The 19,229-nt window shown below is 39.3% G+C and overlaps 2 protein-coding genes across 9 annotated transcripts in view; one reads left to right on the top strand and one right to left on the bottom strand.

The window, feature by feature from the left end:
- The window catches only part of IQGAP2 (IQ motif containing GTPase activating protein 2), a 123,885-nt gene that overhangs the window by 32,101 nt on the left and 72,555 nt on the right, over window positions 1–19,229 (bottom strand). The window contains exons 8-15 of one of the 8 annotated variants that reach the window (XM_071731496.1): window positions 16,390–16,571; window positions 15,662–15,749; window positions 14,939–15,102; window positions 14,325–14,412; window positions 11,778–11,941; window positions 11,070–11,230; window positions 8,848–8,972; window positions 6,595–6,758 (exon numbers count right to left, since the gene is read on the bottom strand). In XM_071731496.1, coding sequence (XP_071587597.1) covers window positions 6,595–6,758; window positions 8,848–8,972; window positions 11,070–11,230; window positions 11,778–11,941; window positions 14,325–14,412; window positions 14,939–15,102; window positions 15,662–15,749; window positions 16,390–16,571 — 1,136 coding nt within the window. The remainder of the gene's footprint in view (window positions 1–6,594; window positions 6,759–8,847; window positions 8,973–11,069; window positions 11,231–11,777; window positions 11,942–14,324; window positions 14,413–14,938; window positions 15,103–15,661; window positions 15,750–16,389; window positions 16,572–19,229) is intronic. The other 7 variants (XM_071731492.1, XM_071731494.1, XM_071731495.1 and 4 more) reach the window with 7 other exon arrangements.
- Window positions 273–4,283, top strand: F2RL2 (coagulation factor II thrombin receptor like 2). Its single transcript, XM_071731502.1, has 2 exons — window positions 273–505; window positions 2,106–4,283. The coding sequence occupies exons 1-2, from the start codon at window positions 448–450 to the stop codon at window positions 3,191–3,193; spliced, it is 1,146 nt and encodes a 381-aa protein (XP_071587603.1). The 5' UTR covers window positions 273–447; the 3' UTR covers window positions 3,194–4,283.

Here is a 19,229-nt window from a genome sequence, read left to right as displayed (position 1 = left end):
AAGGGTACAGATCTCCATAACCTGGCATTTTGGTCAGTGGCTGAGACTCCAGGATTTATTTTTAAAAGGACCCTTTGATTTTTCCAGAAAACACTTTTTCACCTCCAGTATCTGCATGTACAAATTTGACTAGAACCCCCCACATGTAGTCAGGCTCATGGTAAATTAGGAGTTAAATTACTGCTGTAAAGCATTTTTATCTCTGTGTTGGGCAGAGGCTAAGACTGAGTCATGTGTGCATATTTGGATATGTCACACCCTCTTGCTGTAGTAGACAAAGAACAAACTAGTTCCTTACCATAAACCTCATGCATACAGGATGCCTCTACAAAGACAGATCAATCATTCCTTAGTTCCTTACAGAGGGGAAAAAAATCACCCCCCAAATGCCCTTTGAGATGAACTAGAAACTGTTGTTACTTGGCTAGCTGGATTTCATGTACTACAATGAAGATACTCCTTTTCACGGGACTGCTCTGTCTTACTTCCAGTCTTTTTGTAACAGGTGAGTTCTCCTTTGTCTATCTATTCTGTATTTTAGCCAATAACAACAGGTTTTTGATAATGTTGGCAGCCCGCCAGATTAAATAGGTTTTATATGCATCATTACAGAAAACTACACTCTAGGAAGATTTAAGGCAGATTCTTATTCTTGTATTTCAGTGACACCTTATCTCCCACCCTAAGTCACTTTCTATAATGAATTTTAATTAAGGGATTTTTCTGAGCTTACTGAAGACCTCTTTTCTTTCCAGTTTATCTGCAGTAATATGATAATCTTAAACCTGTAGAGTCGTGTTCCTTCTGCTTTTAATTGTTCAAAATAATTACAAATTCACAGATGGTCCTATTAGAAGGAAATGCTCAGATAACTATTGTGGCAAAAATAACTGAAGGAAATGATCAAATAATAAGCCTTTTTTTCCCTTGCTATAATTAAAGCTGTTTTCAAACCAGGCTTATTTCTAAAAGCTAGTTCATGCATGTATACACACACATATATATATATTTATATACAGTATATCTTTATGTACATCTTAAAGAATGGCTAAAATTTATCTTGCGGATTGACTATACAGAAAAGTACTAAAAGTGTTATGGTCTGTTAGCCATAGATCTGCCAAGTGAGTATTGATAAAACTGTTTTCCATATTTTATTACAATATGGAAGGGTAAAAGAAAAAACTACAAGTTTGCATTAAAATTTCAGTTGCCTTCTGAATCCAAGGTGTATGCTTTAAGCTTTACGCTGTATTTTCACATTAAACACAGGTAAGAAAATTTTTAAATGACAATAACTACATAATTGTTTATTCAGCATAATCTTCTTAAGTATTTTGAACACATTTGTGCTTTATCTGGAAATGTCAATATCTGTAATGTTCTTTGATAAAGGACTGAGTAACAAGAATTAATACAAGTAGTATCATTGGTTTTGCCCGCACACTAATGATATTCACTCACTGAAAATTTTACCATGGCCTGTTTTATTCACCTACCAATAAATTGATCTAATATCAGCCCAGCAATTTTATTCCATTCTCTAGACTAACTTCCCTTCCTCATGTGTGAGAAACTGAAAAGATTTGGTTTGCTCTAGTCAGAAGCTGGAGAGTAACATTTGTTTGATATGTGAGGCTAGAACACTTAGAGTAATTTCAATTTTCTAATTTGGAAGTTTGAGCCTGTGTTAGACAAGACAGTGCTTTTCCCATGTTTCCATGCATTTCACCCATGAAGTGCCAATGTTTGCTTTGGAAATTTTGATCAAGCTCAGACTAAGGCTGCTTCTTAGATGATGAATTACCAGCACTGTTACTACTAGTAAAACCTGTTACAGGTAATAAACATTACACAAGCATATGATATTTTTTGCCTAAAATCACTGAAAATTTGAAAAATGCAGAAGGACAAGGTTAGCAATAAGTTCATGCTAAATTTTCAAGGTTGAGTGTGAGATGACAAAATGAAGCTTATCCTTGAATTCATTTGATACATTGATTTGATGAGTGAAGGTTAATTGATTTCTTTGTGAAGGTTAATTAGTATTGCTATTCCAGTAGTTTGCCCATTTTTAACAGCTTTGACTTTTTTTTTTTTTAAAGCTTCTGAATTTTCACTGAATGGCTCTGCAATTAAAACAGTGTCTCTTATCAAGACTTTCCGTGGCATTTCAGCAAGAGACTATGATTATATCCCCCCTTATGCTATAGAAGGAGAGACAACAACCATTCATATCAGAGAACAAAAATGCTCTTCAAAAAAGTCAAATGACTCCTCTTTAACAGAAGTGAACAACACCACGCTGGAGTACCTGACCAGCTCTCTGAGCACAAAGCTAATACCTGCTGTCTACTTCATTGCTGTTTTATTGGGTGTACCATCTAATGCCATCATCTTGTGGATGCTGATCTTCAGGATCCGGTCGGTGTGCACCGCCATCCTCTACACAAACCTGGCAGTCTCAGATCTGCTCTTCTGCATCGTGCTGCCCTTCAAAATCGCATACCACATTAATGGGAACAACTGGATTTTTGGGGAAATGATGTGCCGAACTACAACTGTGGTGTTCTATGGCAACATGTACTGCTCCATTCTGCTGCTCACGTGCATCAGTGTCAGCCGCTACGTGGCCATTGTTCACCCCTTCACCTATAAGAGCCTTCCCAAACGCACCTATACCATCACCGTCTGCGCTGCCATCTGGGCCATCGTCTTCTTGTACATGCTCCCACTTTGCATAATGCAGCAAAGCTACTACGTGAAACAACTGGGTATTTATACCTGCCACGATGTACACAATGCCTGTGAAACCATATCTTCCTTCCAGTTCTACTACTATGTTTCTTTATCTATCTTCGGGTTTCTAATACCTCTCGCAACTATAGTTTTCTGCTATGTCTCTATTATAAGAACTCTCAAGACTCATGAATGGCTCTGGTATGTTAAAATCAGTCTTCTGATCCTTACCATCTTCGCTATTTGCTTTGTGCCAAGCAATATTATCCTTATTATGCATCATGTTAGCTCTTACTATTACAACATAGATGGGTTGTATTCTTTTTATCTAATTGCTTTATGCCTTAGCAGCTTAAACAGCTGTCTCGATCCTTTCCTTTATTTTCTGATGTCAAAAATTAGAAGCCAATCCAATATTTATCTAACAATGGTTAAAATATCCAGAGAAAAATAAATTTAGTTCTGTATTTGTATTATTAGAATTATGATTTTGCATTGTGTTATCTCCAGGCACCAAGAAGCCTCAGGTACAATAATTAACTCAAAATTGAAAAATGTTTTTTTTTTTTAAACATAATAACCTCAATTATTGAAGCTTCTTCAATACACCACAGGAGGAACATCTTCATAAACAGACTTCTCAAGCTCTGTAATTTTATCATGCATTTTGCAACACCTGGTGTACCTAGATTCAGGGAAGTGGCTCCACACCTCCATTTCCTTCTGAGATCATCACTTTCATGACCACAGAGAAGAAATCAGTATATCAGTCACCACAACCTCTGAACACCGGACAAAGAATAAACAGCTGGACCTCACTTTTAAACCCAGCCATGATTCCCAAATATTTCAAAGTAGCTTTCAGCCCACAATCACTGCAGGCACAGTGATGTGAAAGTAAGTTTTTGGCCAGGGGAAATGGAAACAACCAAAAGCACTTTCTCTACACTCGTGAGCTGCTGCGGTTTGTAGAAGTCTGTCACCTAACCAAGAGCAAATACAGCTCTGGATGTTGAATATGAAGACCCAGAGTCTCTACAGATTGAGGGAAAAGTAAACCTTCAGCCGTAGACACAGAGCCAGACACTTCCAAGGGAGCATCTCCTATGAGGCTGCTTAACCAGCTCTGCACTGAAGTCGTGTTCTTCCACTTTGTCAGTGCCTGCACTCGTCTATCCCATGAGGATTGCTGGGAGCTAACTCTTATCAGTGTGAATCCAGGCGTGTATTATTCTTGCTTGGTAAGCAAAAGAGGGAAGCTATTTGTACTGTTCTCTATTTCCACATCCTCACAGGAAATACCTACGCAGTTACAAATACTGAGGCTAGTTTTGATTGATTGTCCATGTTATTAAAGGGTCAGCTTTTATGTTTACAGAGACTCAAAGATTACATATATACAACATATAAGTGTCTACGAAAGGAGCTAGGGGGTTGGCATTTTATTTGTAACTGCAACTTGTAATAATGAGAAAAACGTGTTTTACAAAATTTTGATAGTATTATTATAAAAAAAACCAAATAAAATAATTTGCACTGAAAAATGTCTTCAAGGAAGTTGGTAAGACTTTTTCTCTTCAGTTTTTTCTAGCTCCTAGTTTCAGTTAGTTTTAATCACACCATTCCCTCATCATGCACAAGGACAAATTTTAAAGGGTACTTTAAAATAATCCAGATTGTAAATATATAAAAAACATGAACCTAACTAAAACATGCATTCCTATCACTCCAAAAATAACACAAGAACCATTTCATGGCTTGGCATATCAGTTTAAGTTTTCAGGTATCTATAATACACTCCACTCCCTAAAAACTGGGTTGTCCTTCACTGGTACCTGAATACGCTTGGTTCAAAATATCCTTCAGAACTGTAAGATGCTGTGGTTTCAGTTTCAAGCAAGGAACAAGTGGATGTGATCTAAGATTAACACCTGTAATGTTTTTTGGGAGATTTGGGTGCAGCCTCTACTTCCCCAGAGCCACCACAGCTATAGGGATGTGACAGCAGACTGGTTAGCATACGTGAGCAAGTCTGACCAATATGTTTCTCCAGACTCTGGGGAACACAGGAAGCTCACAGGCAAACATATCTGATCCTTGTAAATCAAATACTCCCTTTTAGAGTTGCTCAGTCCTACATGCTAAATATGATTAAAGGCAGATCCGCTTTATAAACAAGGCTCAAAAAAAGTGGGGAATAGACAGCCTTTAGACATGGCACTATCTTTAAAGTTCTGTTTGCATTATTTTTTCTTAAGAGAAGTTTAATCTAAATTGTGTCTACCTATAGAATAGTGATGTCCACATGATTCATCATCATGGAGAGTAAGACAGATTAATGCACCTGAGTGTTTCTTTTGGGAGCACATGTAACACATAGTGCCTTACCCTCTTCTTAAACAGGAGCAATGCTTCTGTCTACAAAGGTGCTGTGAGTACCTTTCAAAGGATGGCAAAACCAAAACACCTCAGGAAGGAAAGGCTAATGGAGGTCATTAAGACCACAACAAATTTTTTGAGTGAGAAGATTTCAAAGACATTGCGCAATTTTTGTTACAAAACTTGGAGACACCAATTTGTTTCCTACCAGCACATTCACCCAGGGACAGGCACCAGGTTTGCACCTGGGCAGTGCAGTGGCAGTGACCTCAGGCAGGGCTGTGATGCACAGGCACACGGACACCAGTGGGCTGCAGTCTCTGCCTTAGGGACATCCTGGCTCACTACATGTGCACAAAGTGTCTGGGGTGTCCTTGGCTAGCACTGCTCATCACCTCACACACTCTCTGCACTCAAATACCAGCCCTGGCCCTTCCAGGATAGGTAAAGCAGTCAGCATGCACACAAAACTCTCCCCAGCACACATGGGAAGGGAAGAGGTTTTTCAGGATCCAGGGCTCCAGGGAAGCCATCCCTTACCTGGGAACCCAAGCAAGAGATGTGCAAATATACCTTCTGAGAGTTCTGACACTGATTAGCAGAAGTGTAAATTTCGCAGCAGGTACCACATGTGAGGTGGCAAGATAGCTAGGAGATACTTCTACAAGCTAAAGTTCAGGAGCTTTCTCCAGCTGACCATATTGCTTTTGGAACACATTATATGGATTTCAAGTGTCTTTTCCAAGCACTGGCCATTTTAAATGCTGTGCTAGTAGTTTAGCTAATCTTATGTTAAGTCACATCCTGCAAGCTTCTAGGCTGATCTTTGTTATGGTTCCTTGAGCTGTGATGCTGACCAGGGCAGTGTTTTGGGGGAAGCAGATAGCAATATCCTGCTGAGATAGGTCTAAACTGAAGGCACATACAAGATAGACAGGCTGTTATTCCATGATAAAGCCAGAAGAGAAATGCATACAATACTTCTGCAAACAACAGGTTTTAAGCAACTGAGATTCTTCTAAATACTTTCCAGAGGTTTTAGGGAAAATCATGACTCCTTCAGCCTGACTATGGCTCCTTTCAGGCAAAAACCTCAGTTACCATCTATCCTATAACTACCTGCCTAACAGTCTTGCAACTATATCCTTGAAAAATTTGTAACTACATCAGGGGATGTAGTTATGCTGCACACATTTTGTAATAGCTGCAGCAATCTACTAGAATTAAAAATAAGCAAGGTTACACCACATCAGCAGTGACAGACATGAAAATACCTCTTGGTATTACACTGCAAATTAATCCCTTTTGCCAGTCAGAAGGTATAGTGGAAAATTACTTAGTGCCAATTTGTTGTCCTTGGCTTACTTGCAATTCCAATGACACAGGTAATCCCAATATCAGCGGAGCAGGAAAGACACACATACGAAAAAAAAGAATTGGTGTTTCAATTCTGACAAGCAGCAACAAAGTTCTAACCTTGCATTTCAGTGCTTTGGCATGGTGCAGAACATCCTGATAATGCCTTGCATTTACTGGTCTCACGTCTTGCAGCTTCGCTGTGGGTAACAGCAGAGTTTCTAGAGTTTTCTCAGGATTTCCTTGGTCAATCGCTTCATTAATGTGGCCAATTGCAATGATTCCTATGAAATGGAAAAGTTATTAAAGACATAGTTATCAAAGAAATATGCAGCTTATCTGAGATCAGGTACAAACAAAGCAATAACATGAAGAATAGAAAAATCAAGTAACAAGAAGCAGAGGCAGCAAAAGCAGCTGATTTAAAATTATTTTTGCTTGAATATTCATGTGAAACTCTTAGGTTGTACAGTTTTTCTTTCTGCCACACTTAATGATTCATCTGAATCTACCTCTTCCTGAGAATAAAATTTACCCTTGCTGAAAAAAGGAAAGCAAACTACCCTACTTTCAGGGCATCATTATCTTCAAAAAGCTTAAGGAAAGGTTGGGCATCACACCTATATACTGGCTTACAGTGCTGAAAGATTTATTTTCAAGGTGAATTCAGACCAGATTAACTGAAACCTTGATTTGGAACAACACATACATACTGACCCCTCAGCTACATCATTACAGAGCAATTTAAATTAATTTCTTTACATTCCATCATAAATAACCCATCTGTTGATGTTGACCTTAAGAGAAATCACTTGGCTGTTCAGTGGCATTCAGGATTTCAGCCAGCAAGTGACATGGCCTAGTATATTTAATGAAACCTGTAATTTATTTTCCTGTTTTCCTCAGGCTGATCTTAACATTTTGAAGTCCATTTCCTTCTATCCCCAACTGCGCTGAAATGTGCTGCTTGAGGTGCTTTCTCCCTAAAGCCACCTCAGAAGGGAACCAGACAAAGGCTTCCCCATTACTTGTGAGGGATGGCATCTCTGCTGGCAGCAGATCATCCCTCACCAAATCTCTCCCAGACACTTCACAGCCCAGCTGGTGAGGTCACAGATCCATACCCTCATAAGGCTTTGGGAATGAGCAGTTTTTCTGGGGTGCCAAGGACTGTGCAGACATGCAGACTTGCTTATGGAGACAGAGACTTCACTTCTTCCTGCTCTCTCTGCCCAAAACAACCATTCCTGGGTAAAGGCCTGTGTCACTGAAACCAAGTGCAGCTATTTCAGTACTAAAGATTTAGTCTCCTAATATATGACTGCCTGTTTCAAGCCCTAGTGACTGTGGAGATGCAGAAAAAAAAGTGATGCTGTCAGTCAAATGAACTGTCCACACTGCCAGAGGGCACACACTATTAGCAAGATGTCAGGGCCCATGGCAGCCACTTGTCTAGATTTTAGGACACAATGATCCAGTTAGATTTAGTATTTCTGTAACATAAAACTTCTCTCACCAATATGGAACAGTAGCACACACTACACTGGTGGCAGTGAGGCACCATGAGCCAGCACCACCCTGGGAACAGCCTGCACCTTAGGAAGACTCTGACTCCAGCCTTCCTCCCAGATGGCCAGCAGTCTGGAAACTTCCCTCTCCTTTCTCTTCCTTTCAGGTTACTCTTCAGCAAACTAGGAGTAACTTGGTAGCCTGAAATTTTAGTAAAAATACAAAACAAACCATGCTTCCTATGTCCTGTGGCAAAATTTGGTCCTTTAGCATTTTCGAAGCACAGATGACCAGCTATCACATTTAATATAACACCACCCTTTTAAGGAAATGCAGTTACACTCAGCTTCAAAAACAAACTCTATTTGAAAAAAAAAAAGGGGGCGTAACAAGCTACTCTGAGATAGGAAATCAAGTTACCTAAAAGAAGAGCAGGATACATAATTGCACTACATAACCTCTTGCCTAAAAAAAAGAAGGGTTTAGAAGACATTTCACAGGGAAAAAAAAAATCTTTTCCCCAAAACACTGCTTGCAGTTTCTTCCCCTATCTCCCAATATGCTCTTTGCTTATAATTTCTGCAAAAAGCCCAAAGCAAGACTACCCAATGCAAATATTTAAAGATTTTGCCAAGTGGGCAAAAACATGACATTCGTAACACTGCAGAAGGGTGACTACCCTCTGATATCTTTGAGCCACCCAAAGCATAACCAGGAATACTTCAAGGACATTTAAAGACCAACAGGCATTCAAAATTATTTAACTCTTCTCTCTTCAAGAGTGTCTTCACAAGGCGCTTCAACACTGAAAATTATGTACCAGGCTGTCGTCTCTGTAGATGATGGAGAGGAAGAATTACTTACTTTCATTTTCATCTTGAATTTGCATATTAACCATGTCAATGCAGTTCTGGATATCATTCCAGCTTAAATAATCTTGGCCTTGAGATGAAGCCTCTGACTTAATAGACAATAGTGTATCAGCATAACTATAAGAAGATATAAAATACATAAGTGTATTTGGTACACAAGTTAAGTTGCCGTAAAGTGTTAGTCAGATGTATCACCCATCATTTAGTGTCTACTATTTTTTTCAATTAATGAATTTGAGACAGACTCATCTCTTGCCAGAAATTATATAGACATGCAAGCTGCCTTGCTGGTTCTACACATGTATTTGAATAGCTGTAAAAAAAACTCAAGGTCCTCTGATCACAGGCTCTATAACCTGTATCTGCTCTTCCTAGAAGGACCACAGGTCAAGACAAATCTGGAAACTCTCACAGCAAACTCATGTAAACATAAGTTAAATAATTTTCATATTTCTGAATCAAGCATACTGCTGCAATGTCAGATCAAATCTTTCTTCTGTTTCCAACAGAAGCCTGAGAAATTAGTGACTGATGGAAAAAAAATACAGGAGGGAATCAATTTTCTGACCTGATTTGCCCTTTCAGCATTCAGCAGCCTGTGCTTAAAGGCTTTCCTAGTTGGAGGCTACATGACTTTAATAGTGGCAAAGTGCTCTGATCTAGTAATTAATCTACTCTATCTTGAAATCTTAGATATTCTTGAGTAACAAATAAATGAATGAATGAATATTGAACCACAATATTTAAGTGTTTTGTGAGATGGCAGTTCATTATGTAAATTTTAAACTCTATATCCGATAGTGTCCAACTTTTCTCCAATTCTGATAAGAAAATCAAAGTTATAGGAGAAGCTATAATCCTTTTTGAAGCATCCCCACAACATGCACTCTTTTGCAGACCTGAATCCTCTTCCAGGAAACACATTCCTAACAATTTCATCTCTTGTGGTAAAAAGCTGTTGTACATAATCTCACTCACTGAATTTTTTCAAGTTCTAATGTATTCCTGCTGGTATTGTGCAACCAAGGCCTCCCGCAGTGTTCCACATACGGCTAGCAGCACAGATTTACATAATGTCATAATAAAATTTTATTTTAGTCTCTATTCCAACTAATTCCTACTTTTTAATTTGTATTGACTAACCTAGAAATAAGTCATGGCAACACCAGCCAAAAATGCTACTCTTGGACAATTTGGAGCCCATTTCTGTATAATTGTAAGGTTGCTTCTCTTGCCCACAATTACCCTCTCACATTAACAGAGGCCAAGCGACAGATGAATTTCACTCCAGCTTATGACATCCTGCTCCCTCTACCTAAACCCCTTGCCTCTTGCTCCTATCCTGACTGCCCTCTTTTCAGCTCTGAGACACCTAGCAAGGGTCACTGTCAGATTCATGTCCCCTGGCAGCCAGGTGGAGATCTTGAGCCACTGCTGTCCCTGTTGCCTAGTAATGTCTTCCAGCAGCACATGGAGCTTTTTATCACCCATGACCAATAGGCATGAATTGGCCTGTGCCCCCCATGCTCTCTCCTACCCAGTACGTGCTCAGGTCTTATACGAATTATATTTTTGCCAGATATTTTTTGCAGAAACACAAAAGAGCACAGCGGTAGTAGCACATGGCTGTGACAAGTCAGGCACAAGGCAGTACAAGCAGCTGGCAGCAGAGTAAAGCCTATAATTTAATGTTGAACATGCACATGTGCCACAGCTTTGTACTCAGCCTTTTAGCAAGCAGAACTACTACATTTTTCAGACCTTTGCAATTCTCAAGCAAAAAATGGGTTGGCTGTGGCTCAAGGGACCTCCTGGGCCTCAAGGCATTAAACGCTACCTCATTCCAAAGATCTTCTTCTAGTATTGCAGAGGTGTTACTGATTAACAGTTTCCATCTACAGTTGGTAGATGTTTTAGAGTCTTTAGAAATTCTTGTCTTATCTTAATATTTGCTTTGAGTATATTTTCTCTGCACCTCACACACCCTCTGCCCTTAAACTTCTGAGGTTCTGCAATAGCTTATACTCAGGGATACACAACTACTTCAGCAATTGTCTCATTATCCCTACTTAACTTGTAACACAGATGTTTATCCTGCAATACTTCCTGCAGCTTCATAGCCACAACACAGGACATCCCACTTAATAAAATGCCTACTTAACCTTTTGCAGAAGTTGCCAAGTCTCATACAGACAAGACAAAATGAACCTTTACCGTTGAAAGTTTTCCTCTTCCAGATTATTGAAGCCAATGCATGGGTTTCTGAGATGATTCATTATCATTAGTATGTCCTTATTTTCCAAGGCCTGGTTTAGCAACACAACAGCTGACAACATTTCTACTGCAATAGACAGTTCATCATGTGCCAGGTAGTTCTGTAGGATAATAATGTACCACAGTCAGGAAGCTAAATAAGCAGTGTAACGAATTTGAGTTACACAGTCTAGATACCATCAAGGAGATGGACCTGAGTTTAAAAGTCTGGCAAGTTTCCTAGTCACAGGCAAGTCAGATCAACACAACACTGGTAGTAGAGTTTACTGTGTTTGCTACATAGCCCCTCCAGCCTCTCTTCATTTGCCCCAACAACCCTACCTATTCCAATCATACTCTCATAGCATGGGATTACTTCTCTACACAATATATAAACAGAATTAGTCCTGATTAAGAGCATGCGACAATTAAAAAAATGTCAGTCCATCAACTTGTTGCCACACAAGAGCTCACCCAGAGCAAGGTGTGTCATGAAAAATATTTTGCGATTCAGTGTTGCCTATTCAACCAAAACCATTCATGCAATATATAACACTCTCATGACCTGAGAATTAAGTGTGATTTTACACAACAACATGCTATGTTTGTGCTCTTTCATGGTGTGTCTACATAACATCAGCAAGCAGGTCACAGGCTTTTCAGTCTTACCACAGCATTCTGTTGTTGGAGGTTGAACAGCTCAGTCTGATAGACAGCAGCAGCAAATGAGTGAACAACAGGCAGCTGTGCCTCCGGTTTCATCAGTGCAACCAGTGTGTTACTAGGATCACAATTACGAATTGCAGTATTGATATTGTCAATTGCTATAAGTTCTAGAGAACAGCAGGGAAAGAAAAGCCTATTAATTTTCATATGCCATTTGCTCCTTATGCCATGTAGATGACAATTAGCTTATTCCAAGGGCTATCATTAGCTATCATTAGAGAAAAAACATATCTGCATGAGATTCTTCTCTGCCCAACTACTGAATTTTGCAAAAAAATGTCTATTCAAAGGTATGCAAAAATAATTGACTGGAGGACTTGGCAGTTTCTAGACTTTTAGATGCAAGAGACTGGCCAAAAGAAGGATCTGACCCCACCATAGTACAAAGACCTGAAATCCCCCATGGGTTTGCCTGTAGCAGGTACTGCTGGGAATGTCAGCTCTAGTGTCTCAGTCCTCCTTTAGCCTCCAAACGCTCCTCTCCTTCTGCGCCCTGTTTCCTCTCTTGCCTCCTCCTTTTGGCAGGACCTAATCCAACTATCTAGAACAAGCCTGTCCTGCAACAGCAACATTTTTTGTTGTCCATTTCAGGAGGTCTGGTTGGGGATTGGGATTTTCAGAATCTGAATTGATGGAAAAACACATGCTGTGACTTCTAGAACTCCTTCTGCAAGCTATCACATCACCTGTTCACTTGTCTAAGTGTGGAAGATCAGTCCTCCCAAGCACTGCCATCTAGAAATTCTCCTTCTCTACAGCTCAAATGCCAAATTAAACAGACCACCATAGAGAATGAACTTAACCCTTTTCATTACTTGAAGAACTGTCTGTTTTTGCTTTTTGCTGAACTGAGGTTTGAACACTAGCAGAAAAATGCTGAAAACCACTTCCCTCTTAGGCAGCTGCTGAAACCTTACAACACCACTTATCTTAGTCATAGCCACCATAATTGCACCTGGAGGAGCCAACTCTGAAGAAACTCAGGCCAGGACGCACCCAGAAACACACTGTATGAGGGACTGCTCTGATCTTGGGCAAAGGGAAACAGCCTTGAGGATTGATGTGCATGTAGCAGAGTAAAGAATGACAATTTTGTACATGTTGTTTCCATCAGCAAAATAGCCCGCATCTCTTCCATCTTATCTTATGACTTTTCTGGGTACCCAGGGAATGGTTTCAGTCACCATCAAATGCTCAAGCTGATACAGGACTCCTGCAGGACTCCTGCAAACACCATCTACAGTTCATGTGTATGCAGCAACACCCAGGTCTTGTTACACAAGAAAGACTCGAAAACCTAAGTAACCAGGGCTACCTAAACAAGCCCCTCAGTCTTCATTTCAGCCGCTCTGAAGCATGGTCACATGGGGATATGCTGTTCTTGAATGCTGTATTTGCAATTCCTGAGGTTAGAAAAGGCTCTCAAAACTATGCTGTGCCTGCTTTTTTTAAGAGAAAAGATCAAAAAGATTGAGAGTCCACAAATGGACTAGCTCTGTAGTCAATAACCAATGCACTGAATTCCAGTTCAGAAACTGAGCATGCAACCTGCAAAACACACTTTACATTATTCACATCCCAATAAGAAAACTCACTATTTTTTCCCTTTCCAAACGAGAGTGTTAAATTCCTCTCCAGAAAACTGTTACTGTTTTCATACATTGCATTTTTCCTTCTCATTTCCTTTACCAAGAACCAACTCTTTCTCTAAAAGTATTGCTCACCCTGCCTAACCAATCTAAAATAAGCTAATGTTTGTAGTAGCAAAACAAACATATTCTGGTTTAAGTTGAGCTCAGAGTATAGCCTTCAAATCTCATTACAAAAGTGATCAGCCTGGATTCAAAGCAATGAAGATAATACCAGAAACAGAACAGCCACTAAGCCATGCCCAGATGAAGCACAAAATAACAGCAGCTTAACCAAAGCTGAACTTTCTAGCAAAGAAGTTTCCAGTCAAAAGCAGCAATACATGCACTGCAAATTTAGATCCCCCTTAACTATATCTTTTACAATCTGTAACTTGTGACATTCTTAGCCATCTAAGAATACGTTAGATTCCAATATGTATGTCTAAAAGTAGTAATTTTCCTCTGATTTGTGATTGCAAAAAATTCTTCCATGTGACCATTGCATTTTGATTCTGCAAGGACGGTCAGCACTCCCACGCAAGGATTAATACTGCATTGATAAATACTTCAAGACATCAAGCCATACACTGTTTTCAATTTTAGCCAACGTGTTTACCAGTGGCCTGAGTTAGAGGAAAAAAGTGTTAGCAATGTCATATCAGAGTATACCCAGTGTAGCACAGAGTGGTGCCTTGGCAATTGTGACATTGAGCAGAACAATTACAAAAATAAAATGCAAGACATATGGTTTCAGTTAGAGAAACCTTGTTTACATGAAAGAAAAAGGTGGCTTCAGTTCATCAGCTTAACATAATTTACATGATGATGGAAAAAAATGAGTATTAAAACAGTTACTCACTAAGCTTGTGAGCCTCAGCTTCTGCATTGGCAACACTAACTTCTTTCTGTATTTCACTTTTGTCGAGCATATTTGGAACCCCTGCTATCTAACAGATCAGAAAAAAAAAAAAAAAGATTTAATTATGCTTTTAAAATTAATGGGAGGAAAGGGATAAATGCCTCTGATGGGTTGCTAGCCAGGATTTGATTGTACTATCCCCTGTGCATCAAATACAATATCACAGTAACAAAAGCATTAATCTATGTAATTTTCCTCTTACTCAAAATGATGGATTTTCTCCTTAAAACCGAATTGTCTGCCATTTGCTGATAATGGTTCAAGATTACCTTTTGTTGTATTTAAGTTATAACTCATCTTCAAACTTTGTAACTAGGAGCTGCATTCTGTATCTCAAATTTTCTTCTTACGTATTACTAACTACTCATAAGGTTATCATGCTCTTCACAGCAAATGAAGCTACTTTGGTGTTGATTAGTATATCAGTTATTCTAAAACCTTTAATAAAATCATTTCGTAAGTTATCCTGAATGCAGACTAAAGGCAATTTCTATCTGGATTAAAATAAGGTAAAAATTGCAAGCTGATGAGTAGTACCTGTTTCATTCAATTACCTGCATTTTCTGTTCTTTAGAATCACACAATTGCAATAGGTACCATGAGGAATTTTGTGGCAGAACTTCAAGTAGGCTCAGAGCAGGACGGCTCAACCCTGCCATCAGTGCCACTTCATCTTGCCGGTCAATAGCCTCATTCACTTGGACTAAAGCTATGTGAACTGAAATAAAAACAATGCTTGTAAACAGCAAATACACTTTTGTGAGAGAAAGTCCATTGCTGTCAGCATCTCATTTTTTGTAGAAGCCAGCTAGGGTGGCAACCTTTATCCAGTAGAGGACTGTCCATTTCAAGACCAGTCCTGCAAAGAGAGTCTCTGGCTCTCTGTGAGCCTAAGTGGGAGCAGTTCATTCACAGCTAACTGGAAACTGGAATGAATTTTGGCTCTATATAGAAGAGGGGGTCAAAATTTACAGTATTCTGCGTACAAAAGGAACTCATAAGTAAGGAAACAGGGCAGGCAATAAATGATTTGATTCTCAATTGAGGAACCCCTACAGCAAAAAAACCCACAAAGACAGACATTAGCCCCTCAGAGATTAGTAGATAAGAAGCGGCAAGAAAAACACAGCTGTAGACAGACATGAGCTACTTCTGCATATTTTGTAAGTTTCCACACAAATATTTCTTTTGTTTATGTGGGTTCAAGTCATATTCAGACGGACTCCGGGAGATCAGGTGTTATGTGCACATTTCCATAAGGATCCAGAATGTCTTACTGTTTATCTTATTGATATTGCCTTGAATCTCAGCTTGTGTCAGCAGCTCCTCATAGACGTCTCTCTCTTCTTCAGAGATTGTGCCGTTCTAAGAAAACAAAATTGTTGCTAGCACACACTAAAACCTTGCAGAAAGAAAAACTATTAGTGGGAGTCATTAGAACTGCATGGGATTAATTATTTGTAAAGGAATCTGTTGACCACTTGAGCTGAAGAAATTAGCACCTCATGGTAACTAAGCAAGACTGAAAACATCTTCTGCTTCATGTAAAATAGCCATGTAAAGATAAAGTAGCGTTTTTTAACCACAGAAAGCATTAGATTTTGTGTAAAAACCAAAGCAGATAATTTCACATAAAAAATCTGCAGCAGAGGTTATACTTTATGCTCAAAAAAGGTATCATTCTTTCTACAGTTTTTAAACAGAAAATTTGTATTTTCTAAAGAAGCTGATAGAGAACACAAGGTCTTTTACTGTTTTGAGTCTTCTGGTATTTTATCTTTTGGTCACAGTTAAGCTACACCACTCTCGTGGTAATTATAGTCTTATAAGTAAGGCTGTCATCTGTTACATAATAAATGTTTACCTCATTTAGCATAAAAGTGTAGGGTTTGTCCTAATAGCACTAATTATTAAAATCTAATTAATTTTTAAAACCATAGTACACTACAGAGCACAAGAACCAACATGAGGAAATCATCTACTATAAGGGCTAATAAAATACCACTACCTTAAGTCTTGCATTTGTTTTTTTTCTCTTTTTAGCTTCAAAGAGTTCATTCTGATAGTCCTGTGCAAGTTCTTCATCCACATTCAGTAACATTGCATTTGGGTTCCTCAGAGTTGCAATAGTTTGCTCCGCTATGCCCTTCTCAACAGCTTCATTGATTGCTATTACTGCTGCATGCACTAAAATTAAAAAGCACAGTCCTCAATATCAGGAAGGAAAACATTCAGAACTGTCACTATTTCTTCTGATTGATTTGAAATGAGTGTTTCCTATATTCAACAATTTACATATTCCCCTTCAAACATCCCAGTCCTAGTGTTTCTCCCAGACAGACTTCAGCAGCAAAAGCACTCAGTGTTTGCTCAAAGGTGGCACATTGCTGTCCATCTATCCATTTTGTGTTCACCCTTGCCCCAACTAGGTGTTACTATTGTACTGACAGAAAACAAAACATGAGTTATATTTAGTTATTCAAGTCCTATGTCATTTAGAAGGAAATTATATGCAGGCATTGAAAACTTAAAACTTAAAAAGACCCCAACTTTTGTGTCCATAAAGATAGGAGACGTATGAAAGTATTGTCTAAATGAACTATATCTTAAAGATACTACACATGAATAATAAAACTCCACGAAACTTGACAGCCAGCAAACAGTTAAGACTCTCCAGACAAGTTGCTGCCCTGCACACCACATCTAAGCTTGCTGGAGTTAACAGGCTCCTTTCCTAACCAGGGATCTCCATGATCAGCTGGAAAACCAGAGACAGTGATGTAATGGTCTCTGCTCCTATCACCTGCAAAGTCACAGGACAGTAAACTTTAAACAGGAGGAAAGAACACTCAAAGGGTTTTTTCAGGTTCTCAAAACATTATTGCACAGGAAAAGGGGGAAAAGTGTCCCAGAATTCATAGTAGCCATTGACCAGCTTAAGTGCTAAGTGCCAGTTTCCTTTGAGAAAACAGAACTTAAACTTCCAAATGAATGCCTCACTCTGATATTTGAAGAAAAGTCAGAAATGTTTTTCCACACAGCAAATTTACATGACTGCACACAATCAAAGCCACTTGAGCTTAATTATATGTTGAGTAATGTCTAACAGAACCCTTCCAGGTATTCCCGGCACACCATGTGGCCTTAAAATCAATCTAGATGAAAGACCTCCACTAGAGGTGCAGTTCATCTGGACCTTCATTCTACAGAGACCCCAGTGATGATCATGCTGCTAATGAGATGTATGAGGGACAACATGAATGCCACCTTTCCTTCCTCTACCAGTATTTACTTGATAGGTGGCATTGCATGGTTTTGATAAACTGGAGAACAACATTCAGTAGAAATCAATTTTTTGGATTAAGCTTAACTGGTGGTCTATATATCAGAGTTTAGAGCCTCAGTTTCTTTCAGCATATGAAAGAAATGAAAGATGCTTGTAAGTGACTATGAAATCAAGAGTTTTTAGAAAAACAAAGAAGTATGCAAATTTAGGAAAGCAGTATGGAAAGGCAGATAATTGGAAACTCTACACAGGCAAATGAAGCATATAGTGAGGCTCTACATTCTCAGAGAGGGCAGTTGTTGGAACATCTTGCCCAGCTGCTGGTGGATAATGCATTGCTTAGCCTCACTCAGTTCATGCTAGTAAGTTGTTCTGAAATTATTTTGCTCTAGCTCAGTTCAGTGGAGCATCAGATGGGAAACATAAGCAGCTTGCACGGCTGAGGAGAACCAAGCCAAGGGAGAGACACTGGTTCCTTTGACATGTAACTTCATGAACAGAGGAAGTTCAGACTGGACATTAGGAAAAGGTTCTGCACTGAGAAGGACACTGGAACAGGCTTCCCAGGAAAGTGATCATGGCCATCTGGACAACACTCTTAGTCACATGGTTTGGTTGAGGTAGTCCTGTGAGGGGCAGAGAGTTGGACTCGATCTTTGTGGATCTCTTCCAACTTGAGATATTCTTTGTGAACATCCAGATCAAATTTAAGGGGCAAAAAGAAGACTACCATTCTTAGACACACATATCACTCTTGCATCCTCATATAATGAAATACATAGGAAGGATGCAATCTTCCACAGATGTTTAAGAGACCTCACTGATGTAAGTGGAGCAAGCAAAAAGTAGTCAAAAGGTTCAAGGTTAGGGGATATGTGAATGGTGGATGTTGTGAACCCATCTACCATGAAAAACAGTGAGAAATCTGACTGGACTTGAAAGAGTAGTCTGGAGACATAGAATAAAAGAGAGGGTTGTTTACAGAATGATTCGCCTTGTATTTCCTTTCATTTACTCCATTTTGGAAGAAGAGCAGTAGACCCCTTCCTCCAGCAGGATCTCCACATTCAGCCTCCTTAGTGCATGAGGGTTCCCATAGCAGATGTTTCCTGTTCTGGGGCAGGGCATGTTATCTGTAAAAGTCTCCTTACCCAAAGGGAATGAACCCGCAGCAGGAAACCTGGCTTTTCTATAGAATACTGAAAACACTTCAGAAGTTAAAGGAAACCCTACACACACTATTAATATGCTTTCAGAGAAGGAAGTTGCAGCCCTTTCATCTTCAAGATAGGAAGGAAGCTCCCTGGGAAAGTGCACGGTAGCCACTATGTCTCTGAAAAATTGCTAAAAAAGGAGACAAACTAACCCCCCTTCCAAAGGAAATATTTTAAAAACATGCAGAAACATGCACATACCAGGCTACCGCTACAACACAATGCCAATCAACACAAGGAAGTGCGTTTTAACTTAAAGTCTGGAAATTTCAGCACACTTACATAATGAATCAGCTTGTTTCAATCATGACACTTTGCAAGGCTTAACAGAGTGACAACAGAATT

Source organism: Heliangelus exortis, chromosome Z, assembly GCF_036169615.1.
Source record: "Heliangelus exortis chromosome Z, bHelExo1.hap1, whole genome shotgun sequence".
Classification (NCBI taxonomy): Eukaryota; Metazoa; Chordata; class Aves; order Apodiformes; family Trochilidae; genus Heliangelus; species Heliangelus exortis.
This window is presented reverse-complemented; position numbering and strand designations above follow the sequence as displayed.

What these genes read in the sequence shown, in the direction of transcription:
- F2RL2 (XM_071731502.1), top strand. Translation starts at nt 448, where the DNA reads ATGAAGATACTCCTTTTCACGGGACTGCTCTGTCTTACTTCCAGTCTT. An exon ending in TTCCAGTCTTTTTGTAACAG is followed by an intron (nt 506 to 2,105) that starts GTGAGTTCTCCT and finishes TTTTTTTTAAAG; the next exon opens with CTTCTGAATTTTCACTGAAT.